Source organism: Melitaea cinxia, chromosome 26, assembly GCF_905220565.1.
Source record: "Melitaea cinxia chromosome 26, ilMelCinx1.1, whole genome shotgun sequence".
In the NCBI taxonomy this organism is placed as follows: Eukaryota; Metazoa; Arthropoda; class Insecta; order Lepidoptera; family Nymphalidae; genus Melitaea; species Melitaea cinxia.
The window spans coordinates 2,526,791-2,551,159 of record NC_059419.1 but is presented as its reverse complement, the minus strand read 5'-3'; the positions used below and the strand labels follow the sequence as shown (position 1 = coordinate 2,551,159).

The 24,369-nt window shown below is 31.8% G+C and overlaps 1 protein-coding gene across 1 annotated transcript in view; it reads right to left on the bottom strand.

Moving 5' to 3' along the window:
• LOC123666553 (calcium-dependent secretion activator) overlaps nucleotides 1-24,369 on the bottom strand; it is an 84,705-nt gene that overhangs the window by 21,148 nt on the left and 39,188 nt on the right. Inside the window, exons 2-14 of the mRNA XM_045600666.1 lie at nucleotides 22,685-22,761; nucleotides 17,470-17,556; nucleotides 15,816-15,909; nucleotides 13,543-13,651; nucleotides 11,757-11,924; nucleotides 10,802-10,977; nucleotides 10,394-10,479; nucleotides 5,158-5,315; nucleotides 3,701-3,781; nucleotides 2,796-2,965; nucleotides 1,003-1,135; nucleotides 720-841; nucleotides 396-540 (exon numbers count right to left, since the gene is read on the bottom strand). Coding sequence (XP_045456622.1) covers nucleotides 396-540; nucleotides 720-841; nucleotides 1,003-1,135; nucleotides 2,796-2,965; nucleotides 3,701-3,781; nucleotides 5,158-5,315; nucleotides 10,394-10,479; nucleotides 10,802-10,977; nucleotides 11,757-11,924; nucleotides 13,543-13,651; nucleotides 15,816-15,909; nucleotides 17,470-17,556; nucleotides 22,685-22,754 — 1,599 coding nt within the window. The 5' untranslated portion in view covers nucleotides 22,755-22,761. The remainder of the gene's footprint in view (nucleotides 1-395; nucleotides 541-719; nucleotides 842-1,002; nucleotides 1,136-2,795; nucleotides 2,966-3,700; nucleotides 3,782-5,157; nucleotides 5,316-10,393; nucleotides 10,480-10,801; nucleotides 10,978-11,756; nucleotides 11,925-13,542; nucleotides 13,652-15,815; nucleotides 15,910-17,469; nucleotides 17,557-22,684; nucleotides 22,762-24,369) is intronic.

Genomic DNA, 24,369 nt, shown 5'->3' with positions numbered 1-24,369 from the left:
ACTAGTCGTCCAAAATGAACAAGAAAGAGGGTAGACAGATTTTTCTGATTTGTCACCATCCACAAGCACCGTACGTCAGTCTTCCCGTGATCATCGCGATTAAAATCTCAACAATACAATAAACGTGGTAAGCACCCGAACAAATATAAATTTAAATACTCAATACTACTATATAAAAGTTATTGCTTTATGTATTCAGTATCAATTACTGTCTATATTAAAATCTCTCAATGTAAAAATATCAAAACTTAGTTTTCACTATCTTTGGACAAGTGTACATTTTTTTATCATTTGCCTGTCGTCTTGCTTCGATCGAGCAACACTGTTGTGTTAGTACCATTAAAATACAATTCAAATAGAAATAGAGAATCGTAATAATGTTATAAGTAGCATACCTTGCTCGATAGCGGAGTAGGTCTGAGTACCACTTTTCCCAATTCTTTATCCTCCAGAGCAAGAACTCCTGGATTTTCGGTATATAGCTTGACCTTCACGGCTGGTAAAGGTTGAGTAGTGCTAAAATCACCTTGTGTATCCCACCTAATTAATCAAAAGGATTTGTGAAAGTATGATCTGTATATGTGACAGACGAGTTTGGTTGTTTAATAATAATACTAAAAAAACATTTGATTCTATTGATTATAAAAATAATATCACGATCTATATAATAGTTTTTATTTTATCGCACTTTTCTGTTCGTTACTATCACAAATACATACATAGGTTTTGATGCTTCTGCTTGGTCAGTTTGCAACTTGTCCCCTCCTTCAACTTCCATAGTGCAGTACACTATCCTGTTTGGAGCTAACGACTTCAGTCCCTTGACTTCCATAACAACGACCTAAAATTGTTCAACATACTTGGAACTGATTTAATATTATCATACTCAATAAAAATCTCAATTAGGGCACCGCCTTCGATATTCCTTAGATTTGCTAATACTAGAGTTTTTGCTATTACTGAAGACGATATTAATGTTATCATTTTAAATATCACCATTACCTCGATTTGGAATGTAAGAACCACATCCATTTTTGTCAGTTGTGTATCTACGTCACCTCCATCTGCTTCACCAGTTAACTTGTTCGCTAGAGATCCTTGCGATCTGAAACATAGCTGCTTACTCAACCTTGGACTCGGATCTGGTCCAGCATTTGATCTATATTCAGAATCCACCACCAATCCGTTAATTAAAATGAACAGTTTGGACAATTCGTAATTGATTTTAAAGTTTCATATTTCAAATATATTGATTTTTTTTTTGACAATTACACAACAGTAGGAAAATTGACAAATATTGTTTATATATGAATTTTGAGTAAACCATTGACATTGCACAGAAATATAATATAAATTGTATCGAAATACACAAGTTTTGCGTGTCCAAAGCGAATTCATAAATACATTTAAAAGATAAACATTCACAGGCCCATGGGAAAAAAGGTGGCAAACAAGGGAACCATCACCGAGATCAAGAATGATTAAGCATAGCAAATAGAAAATGTTAAATAGTTTTTTGCACACACATTATATACGTAAATCTAAAAGGCGTTATGTGGATTAGATACGGGTGAGGGAAAAGTAAAATGTTATATGGATTGTGGAAGCGAAGCGCTTAAAGCATTAAGCGTTTATTTCGATTAATCCGGCTTAAGTGTTATTTGTTAATATTCAAAGATCAAGAAAAAATCGTGAAAGAAAAACAAGCCGTGAATTTATCTTCGTAAGCCTAATTTCGAATTGAAATATGTGTAATATTGGCGAACTTTAGAAACGCATCTACAGTTTACGCTATTATTACACTATTTATAAGCTATTGATTATTTATTATTCGACTAGCGCCCTCAACTACGGATTCAAAAGATTTAATCTGTAAGCCATAAAACTGTACTGCTGTGTTAGAAGCTTATTTGTTATTATAGTTAGTAAAGACCTTTGTTGGACCACATGCTGTTTTATTTAATATCATTAAATTAGTTATTTGTTTAATTAAAACTGATGAAGAAACAAGAATTAAGTGGATTTAATGTGTATCAATTGTTTCCGAATAGTATTGTATACAGTTTCATTTATATTAATTTCTAATTTGTATTTCATTAGCTAATCTAGTTCTGTCTGTGTAATTTTGTTTAAATTTGTATAGTACAATTGTATCTTCATTAGTTGTATCTGAACTATCTCTACGATCTATACGAGCTATATCTACAGTGGTCTAATCGATGACAATAGAAGGATTGTCAACATTGTTGGTGTCAGGCAGGTGTTGGGTTCCTAGACAAGACACGTGCGGATTATCATATGATGGAATCATTACTTGTACTTCCTTTATACCGTCCAGTTATGTGCCGGGGGACAGAAAACAAAACCAAAATAGGTATGAACAAGAAGAAAGTAGCAGATAGAGAATTTATCACTTTTGTAATCTAATCATCAAAGTTGTCTTTAGACAAAACTTTTACGATAAAAACTGTACAAGTGCAAAATTATTTTTGATGATTCGATTACTTTATTAAAGCAATATAGATTTTTATTCTTTGTTCACACTAATAGTAAAATGTTTTGAGTATTTCTTGTCTGTTTAAATAGTCAAGACTTAAAGCACATTGTTTTGGTATTTGTTGAGTACAATATGATATATGTATTAGTAATGTCACTGAAAAGTTACCATACTTATATTAAAATTGTGCAGGGTACACTTAATTACATAAAAAATTTGGACAATGCTCTTAACATAAAATTAGTATCTTAAAGTTATCACAAATTACTAAGGTTTAAATATTATCATAAACACTGACCTGTGATTATACCGCTTGATCTTATGTAGGCCGTATTTGGAGTCAGCACCCCCCTTCGACACGGGGAGCGACTCCAAGTTGGCCATCAACAGATTGATAGATGACTTCAGTTCCTCGATGTAGAGTGACTCCATTTCTTTCAGCACGAACTTGGGCATCAACTTGCGATTCTGAAGAAAACGGATTATTGAAGATAATTTTGTACGGACAATTTTGTAATAATTGCAGTAGAAAAGATTAAAAACAATGTGTAATTGAAATGTTCATTATGTTCGGCAATAGAATTGTTAACCAATTTCAAAAAAAGCAGGAGGTTCCCTATTCGATTTTTTTATGTGTGTTGTTATATCATCATAGATTTTTACCAATTTTGATGCTTTTTTTAATAGAAATGTGGTGCCTGTCATATGCTTGCATTTATATTTGACTAGCTACTGCCCGCGACTTCGTCCGCGTTGAATAGTTTCTTGACAAAGAAACCCGAATTCGAAACATTCTTTATTAGTGCTCCGCTCCTATTGATCTTAGTGTTATGTTATATCACCTACAGCCTTCCCCGATAAATGGGCTATCTAACAGTGAAAGAATTTTTCAAATCGGACGAGTAGTTTCTGAGATTAGCGCGTTCAAACAAACAAACAAACTCTTCAGCTTTATAATATTAGTATAGATTGAGAACTAACGAGCACTTTTAGAGTTATCCCTAATTGTAAGCTTGCAGTTGTAAATTGAAGTCGGATGTTTTTCATTTTCGAGAAAACACACTTATTTATTTTTATCTTTTTTATCAATTTAGACCAACAATAAACCTTTTCTGTAAGAATAGTTTCTTTGCGAATTTCTCACAGTATATTGTTAAAATATTACGAAACAAGTCATTAATATAATTATGTCATCGGCCCCACCTTCTCCATTTCAGTAACTTTCTGCATTCTTCCATCTAGTTCTCTTCTTATCGCGGCAGCTTGCTCGTCCGCCGAATCTAACTAAAATTAATAATACGAAATTATTATTTTTTTCAGTATTTTATACACATACACAAGACGCCACGTTGGTGCAGCGGTCACAGCCATGGATTGTACCTGTTGGGCTGACTGTTGCGGGTTCGATCCCCGCACATGACAAACATTTGTATTTTTTTCATTTGTCTGTATGGCCAACAGGTGTTTGCCGTGGTCTGGGTGTTTGTGCAGTCCTAGTGGGTCTCCCCACCGTGCCTCGGAGAGCACCTTAAGCCGTCGGTCCCGGTTGTTATCATGTACACCTGATAGCGATCGTTACTCATAGTAGGGAATATATCAACCAACCCGCATTGGAGCAGCGTGGTGGATTAAGCTCTGATCCTTTTCCTACATGGGGAAAGAGGCCTATGCCCAGTAGTGGGATATTACAGGCTGAAGCGAATACACATATACAAGAGAAAAAAATAACGTATACATTAAAATAATTAGTCTCTGTCTCAGATAGCTTTTCTTACGTTGTTATAGTTATATTATTATTTTTATGTATTAATTGGTTTGTTCCAGAAACACAATTAACATGTTTGTACTGAATTGACAAACAATACAACAAAACGTTCTTATTTAAAAATAAAAGTTTATAAAACATTTTTTTTTTCAATTGTAACACAATCATTTAATACGAGTTAACATGAAACACGTGTTAATAAATTAGACGAAAGAGGACTACCAAGGCCTTTAAAGAAAAAGAACTTTTATAAAGAAATTGTTTGCAGTTAAAACTTTCATTTGCTGTTTGAAAACTTCTTAGAGCGTTATCTTTCATAATGAAATATAATTTCAGTTTGTATTTTCTTCAACAGCTATTTAAGTTCAGGAAAGGTAATACACAGCTAAGCAATTTTCTTTCTTCAAGCAAACAATGGAAGAATGTAGCAACGAGAAAACCCAACTAATGAAATTTTCAAGGTCAAGTTACGCCACTATGAATTTATTACGTCTAAAGAATTTCGTATAAAAAAATTTGAGTGCTTTCACGAAGGCATTTCTTGAAAAATATTAGATTCCTTTAAACACATGAGGACAATTTGACGAACGGTCTTTGATGTGAGTGGTCTGAAATAATGACAGAATAAATAACGACAAATAAAATTACTTACCTTATTACGTTTAAGTTAAAATAAACATTGAGTGATAATATACATTACAATTAATAAAAATAACGAAAATTCCAGAAGCATGCTACGGAAAAAAATTGTGACCCATTTATATAAACACTAAACCTATTTTAGGCTTTGTCGAAGAAGTGGATTAAATATAATAAAATTAACTTAGAAGTAAAATATTCTAATATAAGATTCAGTGCTTATGGTATTAAGTTTTTGAAATGTGCAAATACTTACTAAAAGAGCGTTGAATAACAATTGATGTTCGAATTTCTTCACCCCCAAGATCTGTTGGAACATGTCGTAGAGCTGTTCTTTGCTCAGAATACACTCAGCATTTAGACTTTGTTGTTGTGCACGCGATGGCCTCTTCGTTTCATCGTCTCCAGGAATACCTTTTGAGAAAAAAAAAGATATTAATTTTATAATTTTCATTTTAAGTTTAGATATTTTGAAATGTATAATTTGTTAGGCGATATACTTCGTTGATTTATAGATACGCTCGAAATTCACACAAGTGTATGTGTTTTTAGTTGATAAAAGTAAAGTTATTAATAGTTTTTGTAATTACAAATAAAATTGAAAATAAAGTGTCTGTTAAAGCATTTTAAAGTTGACTAAAAATTCTAAGTTAACTTATTGACAGACAAAAGTTTTTTTTGTTGAAAGTGATTAAATTATCTACAAGCGTATTGTAATTAAGAAGCAAAAGTTGATGTGAAAATAGAGATAAAAAGTCAATCAACTCAAAATATTTCGATGTAGTTTTTAGTGTTAAATATGGTGCTATGGCAGTGTTGTCTGTATTAAAATTGCTTTAATATAATTGAAGCGTCGCACATTTTGATTCCATTACTTATTTTTAATATGCATTTACTACAACCATAACAACAAAACAAGCAATGACACATGACAGAAGCTGAAATCGTAGTAAATAGGAAAATGAACCATTCTCCAGCTGTACCTGTTATTCCTGGGAGGTGTGAAAGGGACAGAAACACAGACGTGAGACAGATGCAAGCCACACACAGTTTGTTAGAAACATCAAATGATTCACATTCATGTTAGAGTCAGCGAAAAATCGGAATTTGATAGAAATTTTACGAGCTAGCATTTTAACTAATAAAAAAAACTAATATAGCTCACAGTTATTTTGACTCATAATAAATGAGCCAAAATAACTAGCAACTGTATTAAAAAAAAAACATTTTTTATCGTAATTTAATGATATTAGTAATTATAGTTATAACAAACTTACTAAAATATTACATAACCATGAAGAAAATGTACAATACATTATAGGGAACGAGAATGTAATTATAATATCGCACATAAGCGATTCGGGTTATGTATAGAATTTTAAGTAGCTTGGTTTGATCTTTTAATTATAACATCTTTATCTTATTAGTTGTAGATGACGTCTAATAAATTCCATTGTTTTCGCTGACTCACATTTCCAAACGATAAGTTTTATCTATGAAATAAGTACATATTTATATTACTTTTTCAACGTTTGATTTTGCGTGAAATCACAAACACCGTTGATTATTTCCAGACCTATTAGCAATGTGGATTAATTTCCGGACCGTATAACGATCGTGGATTTATTTATGGATCATGTAGCAATCGTGTGATTTACAGATCTCTTAGTTAGTGTTAGCTGATTAACGGACATATTAGCAGTATTTAAAAGTTTATTAACGAAATCTAATTATATGTTATGGATATCAAGAAAAATAATGTGATGACGAATTTAAATAATAATAACACTTTTAGATTGTATTTTTAGTGACTGCTTCATTGAAATTTTCCAAAGCTTGATGTTTTATAGCCTTTACACATTCTTTTAAGACATTTTTTTCCAATTTAAGGTTATCAAATAAAATTCATAGAGATGATAAACCTATTTAATCAAAATAATAATATTATATATATTTAAAAAGAAAAATATTAAAAAAAAAACACGTAATAACTTAATTTCACATATTATTTGTTACTTATTTATACCTACAGTTCTGTTAATTAGCTAATTATGTCTTCGTCTCTCGAGTTAACTTTAAAAGTATATTTGTATCATTAGTGTTTGATATAACGACACGAGTTCCAAATCATTTTAATAATTTTACTTGTATTAAATGTGATTTTCTTTTTAAAGATAAACTTATTTGTTTGGATTTTATATTAATAGCTATATTTAATGACTATGTTTTAATAAATTGACTCCAATTAAATTTTATAACCATAATTTCTTCTTTCTGTAAACATTTTTGTATATTACTTTCCTATTAAACTGCATAATCATTAAAATATGAATTACATAAATGAATTTACAATATAAGATGAATTTGTAATATTTGTTAAGTATGTAAAGTATGTATCGAATATTGCTATTCCATTTAATGTTTCCTTTTAAACATCGCAGTACACACCCGTTGAGCATCGAGGCTGAGAAGTATGGTCCAATGAACCACGATGAACCATAATAAACGAAAATAACTTTCTAAATAAATTATATACACTTAACCGCTTTGGGTAGTTTGATATTTTTATTAAATATTTAATTATATTTTTTCGTTCTTATAATGATTATATGTTCATTAAATAATGATTAGATTTCATTCAAAAACGGAAATAACTTGAATAAAATTAAGTTTACGACATTCGTAAATTCTTGTTTGGAAGGGTACAGTTGTATCGTACATACAGTTGTATTGTATGTTGTTAAATAATGATTTTTTTGCTATTTATTAAACCTCCATTTATAAAAGGACACAAAAAGAAATTTAATAACTGCAAGTAATTACGTGTTACCCTTTGTCGATACCTTAACGCGTGTGTACATTACCCTTAGTGCAATTTTATACAATCATATTATAATTTATTATTGTTATTACAAAGTATGTATGCATAAATTACTGAACAGTTTTTTTAATGACAATTGGTGCAAAATAGCAAACGAAATCACCCTTTGTCGATACCTTAACGCGTGTGTACATTACCCTTAGTGCTATTTTATACAATCATATTATAATTTATTATTGTTATTACAAAGTATGTATGCATAAATTACTGAACAGTTTTTTTAATGACAATTGGTGCAAAATAGCAAACGAAATCATCGAGACATCTGCAACATAAAAGGAGTTGCGGGTGCCTTGCCGGCCTAAACTTGTAATTCATAATAGTTTATGTTAAAAATCGCACTAAGGGTTCGAAAACGTCAGGGTTAAAATCCTTACATTAATATGAACCAGCCATATAAAGAACACAATAACTTATACTCTACAATGATACGGTCCACACAAAGTGCAATATTAATTAAACTTATTTTTAATAATTTAATTTTAGCTCAACCGTTTTATAAATTGATAAATCCAATTTCCTAAATCTAAATGTATTATAAAATAAACGGACTTAGTTTTTTTTTTCTATATTTGTTATTTGTTGTTTGTTTTTTTTTATATTATTTATTATATTGATAAGAATAATTTAACTGAAAAAAGTATACTTCTAAATTATATGTTATTTATTATAAAGGTTTATACGTATTTTTATTTTAAATGAAGGAGTCGAAAATAAAATGAGATCAACTGAAATATTCACACGCATTCAAAGGCTTGTTGCAGACTAAAGCGTTTGCTTCAATCGATGCTTAGCACACTGCGGCATGCTGACTGTTTCACACTTCTAGAATTCCAGAAGATATTAGAACTATAAGTAAAAGTATACAATACTTCTAAAACCCTGAGTATTTTTTTATACTAATATTATTTATATAATATTTTTTTATTATATTTTTTGTACTTATAAATATTATACGTAGACTTTCAACTCTATGTTACAAGTGCGTAACATAGACTTACTGCGGTATTGTTCTTGTGTCAGAAAAATATTTTATTTTTTTATAAATGCATTTTACAAACGTGTTCTGTTTTTGTGTGTCTAGTGGATGTGGGCCGAAACAGTTTGTGCTCTAGGGAAGTAATTGAAATCTACACATTTAATAAGTCACGTGATGATATTTACATATTATCGTAAATTTTGACTTGATTAATGAAAATAAAAATATTAGTAATTCACAGTCGGTCTTATTATTTATCTACTTGTAATGTAACATATTGGTAAATGATTGGTAATAGTTTTTTGACACTAATCACATAGCGTCAAAATTGTCTCTATATTAAACAGAATGAAAGGTAAATTGATTTCTTAGACCAGCAATAAATCATTTTAATTATTTACTAATAAAAACTAGCGTCTTCGGTGCGACAAAGTCAGCCCTGCGGTCACCAACCCGCCTGCCCAGCGTGGTGACTATGGGCAACACACATGAGTTCATTCCATTTTTGGCGCGAACTTGTGCAGGCCTATGTCCAGCAGAGGACTAGGCTGAAGTGATGATTAACAAAACCTAGTGATAAAATTTTACAGTTACTTTAAATATTTATAGTACTTGTAAGAAATTTTATCATCAACTAAAAACTTTTTACAAAGTTTTGAAGTAGATTCTTAATAACATTTATTTTAATAAATTCGTAACAGCTCTTCATAATCTAGCGTGGTTTAAATTGTAAAGACTGAGTTTTTCAAGTGCTTAATTTGGGTTTTAAATTAGTCTCGAGTTTTGTTGTAAAAGTAAATATGGAATGACAATTTATTTGGAGATATTCTATCATTCAACTATAATTTCTTTCAAAAAATGTATAAAATAATCTAGATGGCTCACGCTTATACGCTTATCTAATACATAATATTCTCGTGTCGCTGTGTTTGTAGTTAAACTCCTCGGAAACGGCTTGACCGATTCTTATGAAATTTTGTGTGCATATTGGGTAGGTCTGAGAATCTAACAACATCTATTTTTCATACCCCTAAGTTGTAAGGGGGTGGGGGGATTAAGGGGCTCTATAACATATATGGCAAAACAACGTTTGCGGGGTCAGCTAGTACTCTATAAAATGATCTGAAAAGTTGGAATTTTTAAATATTTTTTTCGATGTTACAACATAGCTTAGTGGTTGAAAATATATCAAAAGCTTGAACTTTTCTTAATAAAGAAAATTTTAAACACTAAGACCAAATTTAAAATTGGTTGATTTCATAATTAATGCCTAAATTACAACCGTTTCATGAAATTATAAGTAGCTTAAAAAATATGGTAATGACTTTGGTCTATTGAATGTATTATAAAACCATCATTAAATAATATCAAGGGACTTATTATTAAAGGAAATATACATTTTGTTAAAAATAGCAGTAGTTCAGTTTAGTATTCTATATTCAAATTTATAAAAAAAAAATTGGGTTGAAAAAAGTATTCATTAAAGACATTTTAAACTACAAGAATTTTATTTCAAAATTATGTTCTTTTATCGAAAATAAATATGTTGGAATACATTACATATAGTTCTAATACCTTTTATCGTTATGAAAGTATGGACAGTTAATTAATAATAATTTATATGCAACTCACCAGTTCCTTTCATGATACAGTCTAATTTAGCGAGCCATGTTGTCAAAACTGTCTCTTTACTAAGTCCATCGATTTCTGGTAAAGACCTGTAAATTTGACTTCAAATCTCACACATACTTAAAAAAAAATTAAAAGATATTCGAAACATTCCTATATACTTGAGAAATATGTTATGAGCCAAAATACAAAATTGAATAAACGTTTAAAATATCTTATGACACAGAAATATTAGTTGAAATATAAATTTATTCAAAGCTATAATGCTGTAATAAATTAATAATGATTAAGAAATTTTTCATTTTCTATATTTTAAAGAAATAGTTTGTTCCACAAAGTATGAGATAGAATTTCATGTTATGGATATTATAAATCATACATCAATAAACATTTTTCTTATCTATTTCGAACCTGACACGTTTCTCAATGTTATTTCTGAACACTTCACGGAAGTCGTGATGAGAGCAAGCTCCAGACTTGACCATCTGTTCGACTCTCTCTGACTTGAGGAAGACGTCGTAGTACGACTGCACTGCGTTTTGGAATGCTTCGTCTGCTAGAATCTGGGTCTCGCCTTTCAGAAAAGCCTGCGAGATTTATTGAATTTTTAATAAACTACTCGTAGTTCATTTAACTCATGTTTTTGACACTTCATACTGACATGCAGTTTCAGTTTGTTTTTTCGTTTTATTTAATATTTGAGTACATATATTTTCCAATTTTCCATACATTGTGGGACATTGGAAATACATTTTGCAAAATGACATAACATAACATATTATTACACTTCAATTGTACACTAAAACAGAAATAATACATATCAGATTGATTTTACCAAAGTATCACAAGGTACAAAGTGAGACCGAATCGCTGAAAAGCGATCTTTTCCAGGCAGCCTAGGTGCCGAGGAGATGGTATTTTGATGAGTAAGATAGTTTAAAGTGTTGTTAAGACAAATAAAAAATACTCTTTTTGTATATTTACATATATGCATATAGAAATCAATTATCGCACTGCCTATGAATACTATGATATTGGTTAAGGAAAATTCCCAATATTACCAGATCGTGATAAATAGCCATGGCCTAAACAAACCAGGAGCGAAGGTCAATTCAATACAAATATCACTCAAGAAACCTTTTTCGTATCTAAATACAAGTGAGTAAAAATGTACTAATATATACATTTATTATTTATTAAAAAAGAAAATAACAAAAATCTATGTAAATAAAAATATGGAAACTTTTTTAAAAAAAGAAAAAAAAATCTATTATAATTTCAAACTTTTTTACATTGACTTTTTAGTTCAACAAGACATCATTGCAGTTTTAGTTGAAATAGATAAATAAATGAAAAAAAGAAATACCTGAAACCTAGCTTGAATAGTTTCAAGCTGGTGAGGTGTCAGCTTCGTATGTCGTCGCGTCATATCCGTCGGTTGCTTCGCGTTGAATGGATGAGCGATACATCGCGATACGAAGACATAAAGTTGCAAGCGACGCTTCTTATCCTCTTCGAGTTTTTCTATTTTCTCCTACAGAAGAGAACAAAGGTTAAAATAAAATGAAATAGTCTAACGTCGCTGTTACGTCATCGAAAATGCTCCACCGGGAAATAATTGATAGTGAATCGGTACGTCTTACCGACATTTACATTTTTAAGTGCACTTCTACGCTTCAGTATTTTTCAATTCATTTCAATATTACCTTGAACACTACAAGCTTAAACGCTTTCAAGATATTAAAAAAATCTACCTTGACTATTTTTTCATCTTTAGCTTAACACGAACAGCTAGAGTTGTAGGCACGAACAGCTAGAGTTGCAGGCAGATTTTTTTTTTAATACCACTATGTCGAGAAACAAGCGTACGGCTCACCTGATGGTAAGCGATTACCGTAGCTTATAGACACCTGCAACACCAGAATCATCGCAAGCGCGTTGCCGACCCAACTCCCCCCCCCCCAGGAGCTCTGTTCACCTTACTCACCAACAGGAATACAATACTGCTTGAAAACAGTATTATTTAGCTGTGATCTTCTGTAAGATTTAACTATTGCCATATTTTCTATTAGGTAGGCACAGTAGCTATATATATTTAAAACTAAAATCGTTCGACATTCTAATAATAAGTTTCAATAATAATTGCGTTTGCTCGAAAACGAAGAAAAGCCGACTTAAATTACATGGACAAGTTACAGAACGTAGGTAGGCGGTAAAACTGTCAATTAATACGCATTAAAAAGTACTCGTCAAATCTCAATCAATTAGACCACATGACACGCACCAGCTTTCGATTATAAAAGAATTATTAAAATTACTTCGCCCAGTAAAAAGCTAGTAAGTAACACATACAAAAAATACAGTCGGTTTGAGAACCACCTCCTTTTTTAAAGTCCGTTAAAAATGTTTATGTTCGCAGCTTAGAAAAGCTTTTCAAGATTGTGTTTCAATCTTAAAATGCTTTTCTAAATATTGTTAATCATAATTTCATTAAAATTGTCATGAAAATGTAGTTTCATTTTCATTAACTTTTCATATTCAAGAGAATGAAAAAAAAAATCTTCTGAATATTAATATAAGCTTAATTATGGATTTTTTTAAGTACCTCAACCTTACAGAAGATCACAGCTAAATAATACTACTCTCAAACAGAGTTGAGTTCCTGTGGCGAGTAAGGTAGTCAGAACTTCTTAAAGGAGCTGAGGGGGGGGGGGGGATAGGGTCGGGTCAACAACGCGCTTGCGATGCCTCTGGTATTTGCAGCCATCAACAGTTATCGCTTACCATTAGGTGAGGCATACGCTTGTTCAAAATATAATGGCAAAGTAATTGTCTAGAAAAAAGATTTCAAATGATGTATTCTGAGGTAGGGCACAGCAGGAATTTCCTGCTCAAAATCTGGAGCAGCCCGACCGGGGTAGTACCTCGACCTTACAGAAGATCACAGCTAAATAATACTGTTTTCAAGCAGTATTGTCTTCCTGTTGGTGAGTAAGGTGACCAGAGCTCCTGGGGGTTGGGGGTTGGGTCGGCAACGCGCTTGCGATGTTTCTGGTGTTGCAGGTGTCTATAAGTTACGGTAATCGCTTACCATCAGGTGAGCCGTACGCTTGTTTGCCGACCTAGTGACATAAAAATATAAAAATGATTACCTGTGGGTCTTGGTCCTTGTCAGAATGGCTCGTCCCGGAGGGGCTCGGGGAGGGCGCGGGCGCTTCCCCCGAGCTCGCGCTCCCCGTCGACGTCCTGCGTAAGAACGATCTAAACGATCTATAGTATTAAGTTGTCAATGTAAGCGATTCTTGTTCACACAAACTGACTCATTAGAAATATAAGGAAATAATCAACTTGGTACAAATAACTGACTATTTTTGCAGATATCCGAAACAAACTAAAGACTGTTGCTATTTTCATCTATTTTTGAATGTCTGATATTGTTTTAGTTTAAGTCAGTGTATGTAAACTTATGGTTATGTTATGACTCTACAAGCTGTTTTTAATAAAATATTTCGTACCGTCTTCAAAAATATATTACGCCTGGCATTATTACTCTGAAATAACCAAATACCATTTTACAAAAATTGACCTTGAAGAAATAATGATCCAAAATAACATAATAATTTTTAGACTCTAGTGCTTTGAATATCTTTCTTGACAAAGAAAAGAGATTGAAATCAACTTGGAGTCAGTGAAAAGTTGTAAGATAATCAATACAAAGTATTACTATTTTATTATTAAAGTATTTTATTTATATTTTAATTAAAGTATTATTATTTATTTATTTATTATATTATACATTTAATTATTTTTTATCTATTTATACCTTTTAATGCAATGAGTATTGCGCATGTGTTGGATATATGTATAATATATGGATTGTATATATTATTTAATTATATATTATATTATATTCTTAAGCTGCACAAGCCCTTAAATTAAGCTGCACAAGCACTTAAATTCAGCAAGCTCCTTTCTGGTGGGTTGTCTGGAAGAGATCACTATCTAGTGATAAGACCGCCCGTTGCATGCGACGTAATTATTAATTTTTTTTTCCCTTTAAGCTTTATACTTATGTAATTGTTATATGTTACTGTGTGCAATAAAGTTATTTATTATTATTATTATTATTTAAATTATGTTTTCCACATAATAATTTTTTTTACAAGTTCATAATATTATATTATGAATGTTCACGATATTTAGTAAAAAGCAGCAGTATTTTGAAGACGGTGTCATTATATCTAATAAAATATAAATCTTAATTATAAAAACTAAAACTATTATATACAGACTAAAATGAAAAGAATTATATAAAATATATAAAAAAACTGATCAAATCTTTGTGAAGTCTTATCACTTCAAACTATTTTGAAATTGATTATATGTACTATTTAAGACTTTGTAACTTATTTGCAGTAACTTTTATAGCGTACGTCTTGACTTCAAGAAAGGAGGTTCGACTGTATTTTTATATTTGTTACCTCATAACTTTCAACTTGATCGAGATCTGATGATCTACTTTTTGATTTATGTCTAATAATGCGTTATTACTCGACAATTTTTTCGTCTACCTACGTTGTATTACTGGTCTATGTAATTGGAGTCGTTTTTTAAGTTAACAAGCAAACACCATTATAGTTTGAAATAATAGATTCTCTAAGGTGACAAGAAAATAATTTTAGAAATAACACAATGAAAACAATAACGTAGTATAGATTTATATTTATTGTTAAGACTTAGAACTATTGTATATTTTACGTGTTTCTAATTTTCCTCATGTCATTAGCTCTATCAATGTAAGTTCTTATTTCAACTGTAAAGGTTTTCAAAATTGTAATTTTATTAAAAAAAATCTCTAAAAAGTAGTCTAGGAATCTAAGTAGACTAGTACTTCTAAATATTTCATAACTACAGTAAATTTAGCTCAACTCTGCAATGTTTCATGAGACGAAATGGACATGAGCCGTAATAAATAACATTAACTAATATAATAACTCCTTTTAGACAATTTAGTTCAAATACAAGGATTTACAGCAGTTCTAAATTTGAAATTATAGGTCTCTATGTTGTTTTGTCTTTAGTTTACATTGATTAAAAAAAAAAACATTTCTTTTCCCAAGAATGAAGTTATATTAAGGAAAAGAGTACTAGCATATACCACCATAGAAACATTTTTGAAGTTAAATGTCAAATGTTAGGATAATTTAAGCATAGCTTAAAGTATTCATAACTATAAAACATAAAAAAGAACTTTCAATTTAAATGCAGTGACAAAAATGTACTCCATCTAGTTTCACACACTAAAGATTAAGTACCTAAAGAAAATTCATTTAAAAAAAGATTCAGAGATGCTTCTATCCTTTTGAATTGAAATAAATAGTCTAAAAGGTTTGAAAAATTCATTTAATCTAACTGAAATACTTACGCGTGTTGTGGGGGAGCGAGGGCGGCCGCCTCCCTCTGTCTGGTGGCTGGGTGGAGGGGAGCAGCGAGCGGAGCTGTTGTGAGAGGACTCGCCCCTGTTAGTTTAATATTTAATTATTAATATTATTTTAACATGTAATATTTTATGTTTTTAGGGTCTGTGTCACCGGTTTGTAATAACGCATATCCGTAACTTATAAACGAGATAAAATTTATCAGTAACAGATAAAACATACATAAAATCTATCATATAGAAAATTTAACATAAATATTATTTATTTAAAAATAAAATCGAAATGAAATTAAAAAAATTTTAAGTCTTTATTTAATAAATCAAAATTACATCAACTTTTAATAAATTAATTATAAACATTCACATTAACTACGCCACCACCGATTCGCGCCACACATCATCATTGTCAATAAAATCTTGAACAAAAAAAAAACTTTAGCTATTCAATTCTTATTTTCTTAAAAGACAAAAAATAATCTATTTTCTACAGTTTTATAAATATTATCCAATGTATTTTCACTGAAGCAAACTTTCCATTCGACCAAATCTGTAACAACAAGCAGTTTTGCACATTCGAAAAACTGTGATGCCTCTCTAATTTTGTTATCCCGCTTCATCGCACGCGTTTGATCCTTTAGATCTTTCTTTCGATTCATCTTAATATTATACGTCTTAGAATTTTACAACCTATTCAAGTTGAACGCTGATCATAGATATTCTACGAATACCATTGAATCTACTTAATGATGAAGTTGTAGTTAAATTTTTGTACTTTAGTATGACAAACAAGAAAAAAGCTCGTGTGATGGCAAGCAGTTACTGTAGCCATCTGTCTACCATCACGCCTGCATCACCTTTGAGAGATAGAACCTGTTGTTGAAGTAAAACTTCTGTACGCACGCTTGAATTGAGGAGTAAGCTGGTGAATGCGTGATGAGAATGTTACAAAAAGTATGATCGGGCGAGGCGAACGGAAGTTGAAAGGGAGATATAAGTTAGACGGAACCAAAGAAGTTTTACTTCAGTCGTGTGGATACACTCGTTTTTTAAACATTTTTGGATATCATATCAAAAATTGACCGCTCCAGCGGGGATCGAACCCGCGTCTCCGACTGACCGTGTCGGCGCTCTAGCCAATTAAGCTATGGAACGATGTACGCACTAGATTGAAATTTTTGATATGATGATTTTTATACTCGGTTTAAGCGAACCGTGGCGCAGTCTATAGTGAGTTTTTTACAGAGACCCGTAACTATTCAAAGTTTCATATTACAATGAAAATCTTTGACAGGAGACGACACCATGCTATTTTTAATTTGTACGATTTTATTTTTTATTTTTGTGTTACCCAGACATTAGGAATCAAAATTTTTGATATGATATTCAAAAATGTTTAGAACTCCTAATGTGTGGGTAACACAAAAATAAAATCGTACACTTTTTTTGTTTTTTTTTTTGTTCAGTTGTGTCTGCTTGTTTCTTTAAATTATTCAATTTTTTTCGTATATATTTTTAATGTTTCTATAAAGTGTTGTCTTGCATTTGTATTACAACTAATAATATTAATGGTCGAGCATTGACCTACAACTGTTAACATATTAAAAGAGCGGACTTGCTACAAATATAATAGATGTAGGTATACCTGGTAATCCTGCAGTTGATCCTCGTGGTAGTTCTGGTTTTCCTCTGACTGATGGCCGCCCTCCAGCTAGCGCTCCTGGTGGTACCACTAACACAATAAAAGTAATTAATAGCTAGATTTTTTTTAGTTAACTCTATATTTTGAACGTGAAAAAATACAATTAAATTATATTCTTAAGCAGATAGTTATTATTTTAATAATTTATGTTTAATTTATTGATAACAATTATAAAAACAGTTCTCAAATTACTTAAATGAGATGAAAATATCAGTCTGTTTAACGAAATTCTACCCGCATTTAAATACAAGAAGCGTTTTATTGTACAACTAATACTTGAGTTACGGGGTGTTTTAGCGGTTATTATAATTTACATTCGAAACTAAAATTTAATCTTAGTAATAAAATTACGAGCCATCTGACGTAAAGTACTCTATCCGTATACATTAACCCATTCTACTAGAGCTACCAAGGAATCATAGTAGACTTAATGGAAAATTTAAAGACTTGAATGGGGTAAGGAAAGGACGAGTTTCTGCATATTAGATATTCCCTGTTTAAGCTTACAAACGCACTACGTAATATGTATTTCTAGTGTCTTCATGTGTCTACTTTCTTGCATGTTCATTTTATCTGAAAATTTCGTACTAATCTAATTATCTGAAGACTACAGCTAGGTTCTATCAAGAAATTCTAACTTTATTTAAATCTTTATTGGAATAAAATAAGAACAATCGTAGATCACATCAAGTAGACTAGATTACCGTTCGTGTCCGATATATATCTATTTGTAGGTAAAACTTTAATTTCCTTTAAATATTCTGTTTTCCTTCCGTACATAATCTACTAAAATTAACATTTTGCCAATATAAACTATTTCAACATACACACACAAACCAGAAATGGTTGGCAACCTGACTAGTAAATTTTTACTAATTTTGACATTTCTAATTTTAATGCCGCCTGCCCAGCGTGGTGACTATGGGCAAAACACATGAGTTCACGTTATTTTTGGCGTAAACTTGTGGAGGCCTATGTCCAGCAGTGGACTGTAGAGGCTGTAAAGAAGAATTTTAATCTCGATTCTAAATCACACAAAAAATGGTATAAAAACGCAATTTTATATTTAATATTCAAGGAGTGGTCAACAAATGGGAGTAGCAAACTTTTCATAAAATCATAATTTCATCACATATTTTTTTGTATATGCCAAATTTGTGAAACGTGTAAAAACGCGGATAATGAATCGATAAGATCTGTTCGAATATTGCGAAAATATGGTCAGTATGTCGTTAGTTAGAATATTTAGCCTAGAAGTTAAATCATTAGTTTCGTCACAAAATATGATATTTATTCTTTTATTTTAGCTCCATCGCAATATAAATTGTTGAATTGAACATAATTGTATTTGCTCGCAAACGAAAAAAAAACCAACTTTAACTACATCGACAAGTACAACGTAAGTAGACGAAAAAATAGTCGTGTAAATACGCGTCATCAAAGATTAATGAAAAAGTAATAATCAGATCTCGATTAATTTAAATGGGATCACAAGACACACATCAGCTTTCGATTAAATCAAGAAGTATCAAAATCGGTGTACCCATATTGAAGGAAAGCATAAAAATTAGTAGTTAAGTACGTAACAAGTAATGCGGCATAATACAACGTAGGTCGACGAAAACATAGTCAAGTAAAAACGCATTATTAGATATAACTGGAAAAGTTGTTGTTAGATCTCAAATAAATTTAAATGAGACCAAATGACACACACCATCTTTCGATTGAAAAAAATTTCTGTCGAAATCGGTCCAACCAGTCACCCAGTAAAGTTCTGAAGTAACATACATTAAAAAAAGTACAGTCGAATTGAGAACCTTCTCCTTTTTTGGAAGCCGGTTAAAAAGGTAGACAAAATGCTTAAAGCATTATATTCCAACCAACCTTAGGATGATATAACATATACTTTATTCCGAATTAATCTCGTACGAAGTTCAAGATTTGTGCGAAGAATACGCTTCCATGAATTGAGCAGCAATTGCCGATTAGTGTTTAAAGCCTGAATTCAGTTCAAAGCCTTATATTGAATCCATTATTCGAACACGAGCCAAAGATTTTGGAATAGCTAAGAGTACAGAAAGATTTTTTTATTAATGGAGTCCCTTTTAGCTACTTCTTAAGAAACGATATCGCTTCAGACTGTAATATCCCACTACTGGGCATAGGCCTCTTTCCCCATGTAGGAGAAAGATCAGAGCTTAATCTGCCACGCTGCTGCAATGCGGGTTGGCGGATATATTCCCTACTATGACTAATGATCGCTTTCAGATGTACATGATAACAACTAGGACCGACGGCTAAACGTGCTCTCCGAGGCACGGTGGGGAGACCTACAAGGACTGCACAAACACCCAGACCACGGCAAACACCTGTATGGCCAATGCAAATGTTTGTCATGTGCGGGGATCAAATCCGCAACTGCCAACAGGTACAATCCATGGCTGTAACCGTTGCGCCAACGTTGTAAGAAATAATATAAGGCCCTTGATATGATAAAAATACAGGGACTGTAATCGTATGAAACAACGCATAAACAAAGCAATAAAGTGGGACTTCTTTTGTTATGTATCCGAAGATATCAAGTCGTATTAAATCGATATCAAACTATGACGCATTTTGGCGTTTTGCCAAACTTTTACCTAAAATCTTGAGAAAAGAAAATGGCGGATGTCGAGATATAATAAAAAGAATATTCGTTATACAGTAAGAGTAACCAATTTTCTCTGTAAACTAGCCAGATAGTGCAGTTTGCAGTGACTGTGCTTTCTTCACCAAAGGTTGTGAGGTCAATTCCCACTCCAACTCTGGGTGTCATATACTCGTATGTGTTTTATATATGTGTCACCCATTACATATAACACAAGCAATAAGTTGCTTCTGTTATACGTAATAAATTTCTCAATGGAACAAATCTAATGAATCACATAAACATATGGACCAATGCAGACCAAATTCTCATAACTTTTTATTTTTATTTTTATAACTCGGTATGTATCCGTTTTATATCTTACAGACGACCATATGTATATGTTAAACATATTTATTATTTATATACTATATCAGTTTATATAGCAATCTTTAGTGGGGTCTCAAATTGCTGAAATACTAGTACAGATGGTCTTCTAAAAGGTTGATAAAATATCTTAAATGAGTATTGTAAATTTGTTGGTTTCAGGTCACATGTTTGTGTCCAGAAAATGGATAACCATCAGCTGACGATAACGACAAGATTTTTTTAGAAACGGAATGTAAGTGCATATCCTAAGTAAGATAAAAGTTATTTAGAATGACAATTACAAAGGAAAGTTAATTAAAGTTATTAAATACTTTTTTGTTTAACCTTCTTTTTTATGGGCGAGTATTAGCATAAAACGCGACGATCTCCATCGGAGGACTTTTAGTTCTTTTGTTTTACTTCTTTATTTGAAAGCAGTTTTATTTAGCTGTGATCTTCTGTAATGTCGAGGTACTTCCCCAGTAGGCTTGCTCCAGATTTTGAGCGATATTCCCTGTTGTGCCCTTAGTAAAAATAAGGTGTAATAATTTTGATAATTTTTTTTTTGTAAATTAATACGCCGACCTCCTATACGTTGTATTACTTGTCGGTGTAAATTGATGTCGGTGTTTTTTCGTTTGCGAACGAACAAATACTATTATCGTAATACATAATCATGTAACTAATTATAAATAATCAATTAATAGCTTGATGTGACATAGCCTACAAGTTTCCACAATAATCGGTTATTTAACGCGATATATTAAGAAATTAACTTCAAGTTCCACATACAAGTAAGTGTCAAAATAGACTGCCTATGAATGTGTTCAATTCACAACTTTTTTTCATATGTAGTTCCCAAACTATTTATCGTGTTAGGTAAAAGATACACGGTCTTGTATTAGGATAATACGTAGGTACATATGTGTTGCGTCCTTGTATTCGGAACCTCTAATATTACGTGAATCAGTAATGAATTTTGTACATTTTTTTATAAGTTATTAAGACAGTAATTTAGTTATAATGAGTACATGAATTATGTAAAACTAGTCGCATATAATGTAGAATTAAAGGTTTTGAAGAATGTTCTGTGAATGATAAAAGTTCCATAAACATCGTAATAATTATATTTTTTTGTAGAGAAATTTATCAGCTAAGTTACAGTTAGGTTTCGTGGCATATTAGGTTTAAGACAACATTGCAGAAAAGACCTCTCAAATACCAGGTTATTTATAAAAAGTTTCAATTAATGGTGGTGCGTGTACACGCTGTGTGGGCTCGCACACTGGCAATATCGAGTTCGAATCCCACTAGTAATGGATATTTGTACAAATATTTCTTTACGGTCTGGTTGTCTGTTCTTGTATGTCTTCATCGTGTCTTGGAGAGTACGTTAAGTAGTCGGTCCCGATTGTTATCAATGACACCTGTAAGCGATCGTTACTCATAGTAGGGAACATATCCGCCAACCCGCAATGAAGCAGTGCAACAGCTTGGAGGACTAAGCTCCAATCTTTCTTCTACACGGAGAAATAGGCGTATTCCTAGCTGTGGGATGTTATAGGCTGAATCGTATTGTCGAATTGTAACACCATAGAAGGTACGAATTGGGGGCTTAAAGAGATGAAGAAATTAGTAGGAAAGTGATAAGAGATGAGGAAAAGTGGGAAGGAGTGTTAGCTTCTGGTTTTCCTATTTAATGTATATTTTTTTTTATAGTAGTCACTTCATGCCCATTTTTTACAAAAGTGTGGTACTACTGCGGTACTAACGTGTGGTGCTCTGATCGAGCCGATATATGAGTGTAACTAATGTAGAGACTACAGCTTGACTCGGTCATAAAATACATAAATAGACGATATGGTATATACATATTTGTTTTCTTTTATTCCTAAGATTTTGTGGGAAAAATCATTTTTATTCTCATACCGTTGTTATCCTTTATAGCTGCGCAATACAAAGCTATCCATCCGTATCGAGAATTTTCACAGAAGAAATAGTTGGGTATCTCGTCGAACCGACCTCACAAAGATTCAGCCTGTGTTATTAATCACCGAAAAAAACATCCGGCGGCTGCTGGACTGTTATTCGTACATATCTTCCTTTCATATGATTAAAGTTTATGCACTGTTTCTAAACGAATAATCTTGTACAAATCTTTACCTGGTAATTTAGCGGGCTGCTTCCTGTGTTCATCCTCACTGTCCTCTTCCGAAGAGCTCGGGTCGATCATGTCGCTGCTGTAACAATAAATAAATAAATAAAGTAACGACAAAATCCCATTTTCGCAGAATCTGTTAACGATATTATGGTATAAGCGTTTAGGTTTATAAGCGTCTGCCTGCCGTATTCCTCTCCTATAATAATTGGCAGCTTATTTATAGCCTAAAAGGAAGACTGTCTTTAGGGAAACTATACACACTTTCATTAACTCTAGCAATATGTGGTTCTGAATTCAATCTCATGGTGATGTAGTATCTTAGTGGCATCACGTTTTTCGTGACTGTCTTTCGAGTAACTTATTGCACTTCTGTCTCACTTGGCAATTTATAATTCTAACCAAATCTATCTATCACCCTACCTGTTTATTTTTTTGTCTAATATTTCATAACACTTTTGTAAAATACTAAATATAAAATAAAAAATACACTATCCACAAATTATATTAACGAAAAATTTACACGTTCGAAAAAACTACCAAAATTAAATTCTCAATTGGTTATTCACTTACTGTACGCTGTTGACACGAGCATGTAGCCAAGCTTCTAAAGGTTTAACTGATATTGTATATTTCACGATCGATATTGTACTCATCAAGCCACCGCATGTTATCATTTCACGCATCACACATATTAGATACCTCTCTGGATTATGTTTGGTTTGAGTACTTGATTTATTATCATTAAATAGTATTAAAAAAGTCGCTTTTCGCTGTCTGTATGCTTAGACATTTAAAACTATGCAACAGATTTTGATGCGGTTTTAATTAGTAAATAGAATGATTGCAGAGGAAGGTTTATATGTATATATATAATATAACCGGCAAAATGCATGTACGCATATATCTTTCGAATGACTGCACCAAATTGGATTTTTTTTGTATTCGTCACGAAAAGGTTTGTATAAAGGAGAATTCTAGATGACACATTCACGAAAAAAATAATGGCAGCCCGAAGTTCGCCCGATTAACACGACACGCACCAATTGGATAATTATTTTTTGTTTGTCCGCTCTGACAATAAACAACACATATTTAAAAAAAATATAAATACTAAGCTTGTAATGACACTGTAACCAGGTTCATTTCAAACATATAATTATATTTCTCTAATGACGATGTGTGCGATGAGGAACATAGTAATATAAAAGCGTGAAAAAAATAATTCAAAGGTATTTCGTATAAACAGTATATATATATTTTACGTTGTAAATAATAAGAATTAGAACTAATTAACGCTTCACATTTGAAGGATCCCCCAGTAGGATTTTCTCCTGTGTTGGGGGTCCGGAAACATACACAGTCCACAAACACAACGCCCAGACCACGACTAACATCTATATGGTCGAAACAAATGTCTGTCGTGAGCGGGAATCGAACCCGCGACCGCCAGCGCAACATCCAGTGCCATCCATTACCGCCACACTAACTTAACTGACACACATGTAGGGACAAAAAAATTCTAGAAAAATAAAAATTAAATTTATCATTATTCAATATTAATAAACGCATGTGGATTTAGAAACGAAATATTTATGGGCGTATGTATTGTAAGTGTATTCGAAATGTGGTATTCCTGTAGAATACTACACATGACTTATTAATTTCTGTATAATTATGTCCTAGTAGA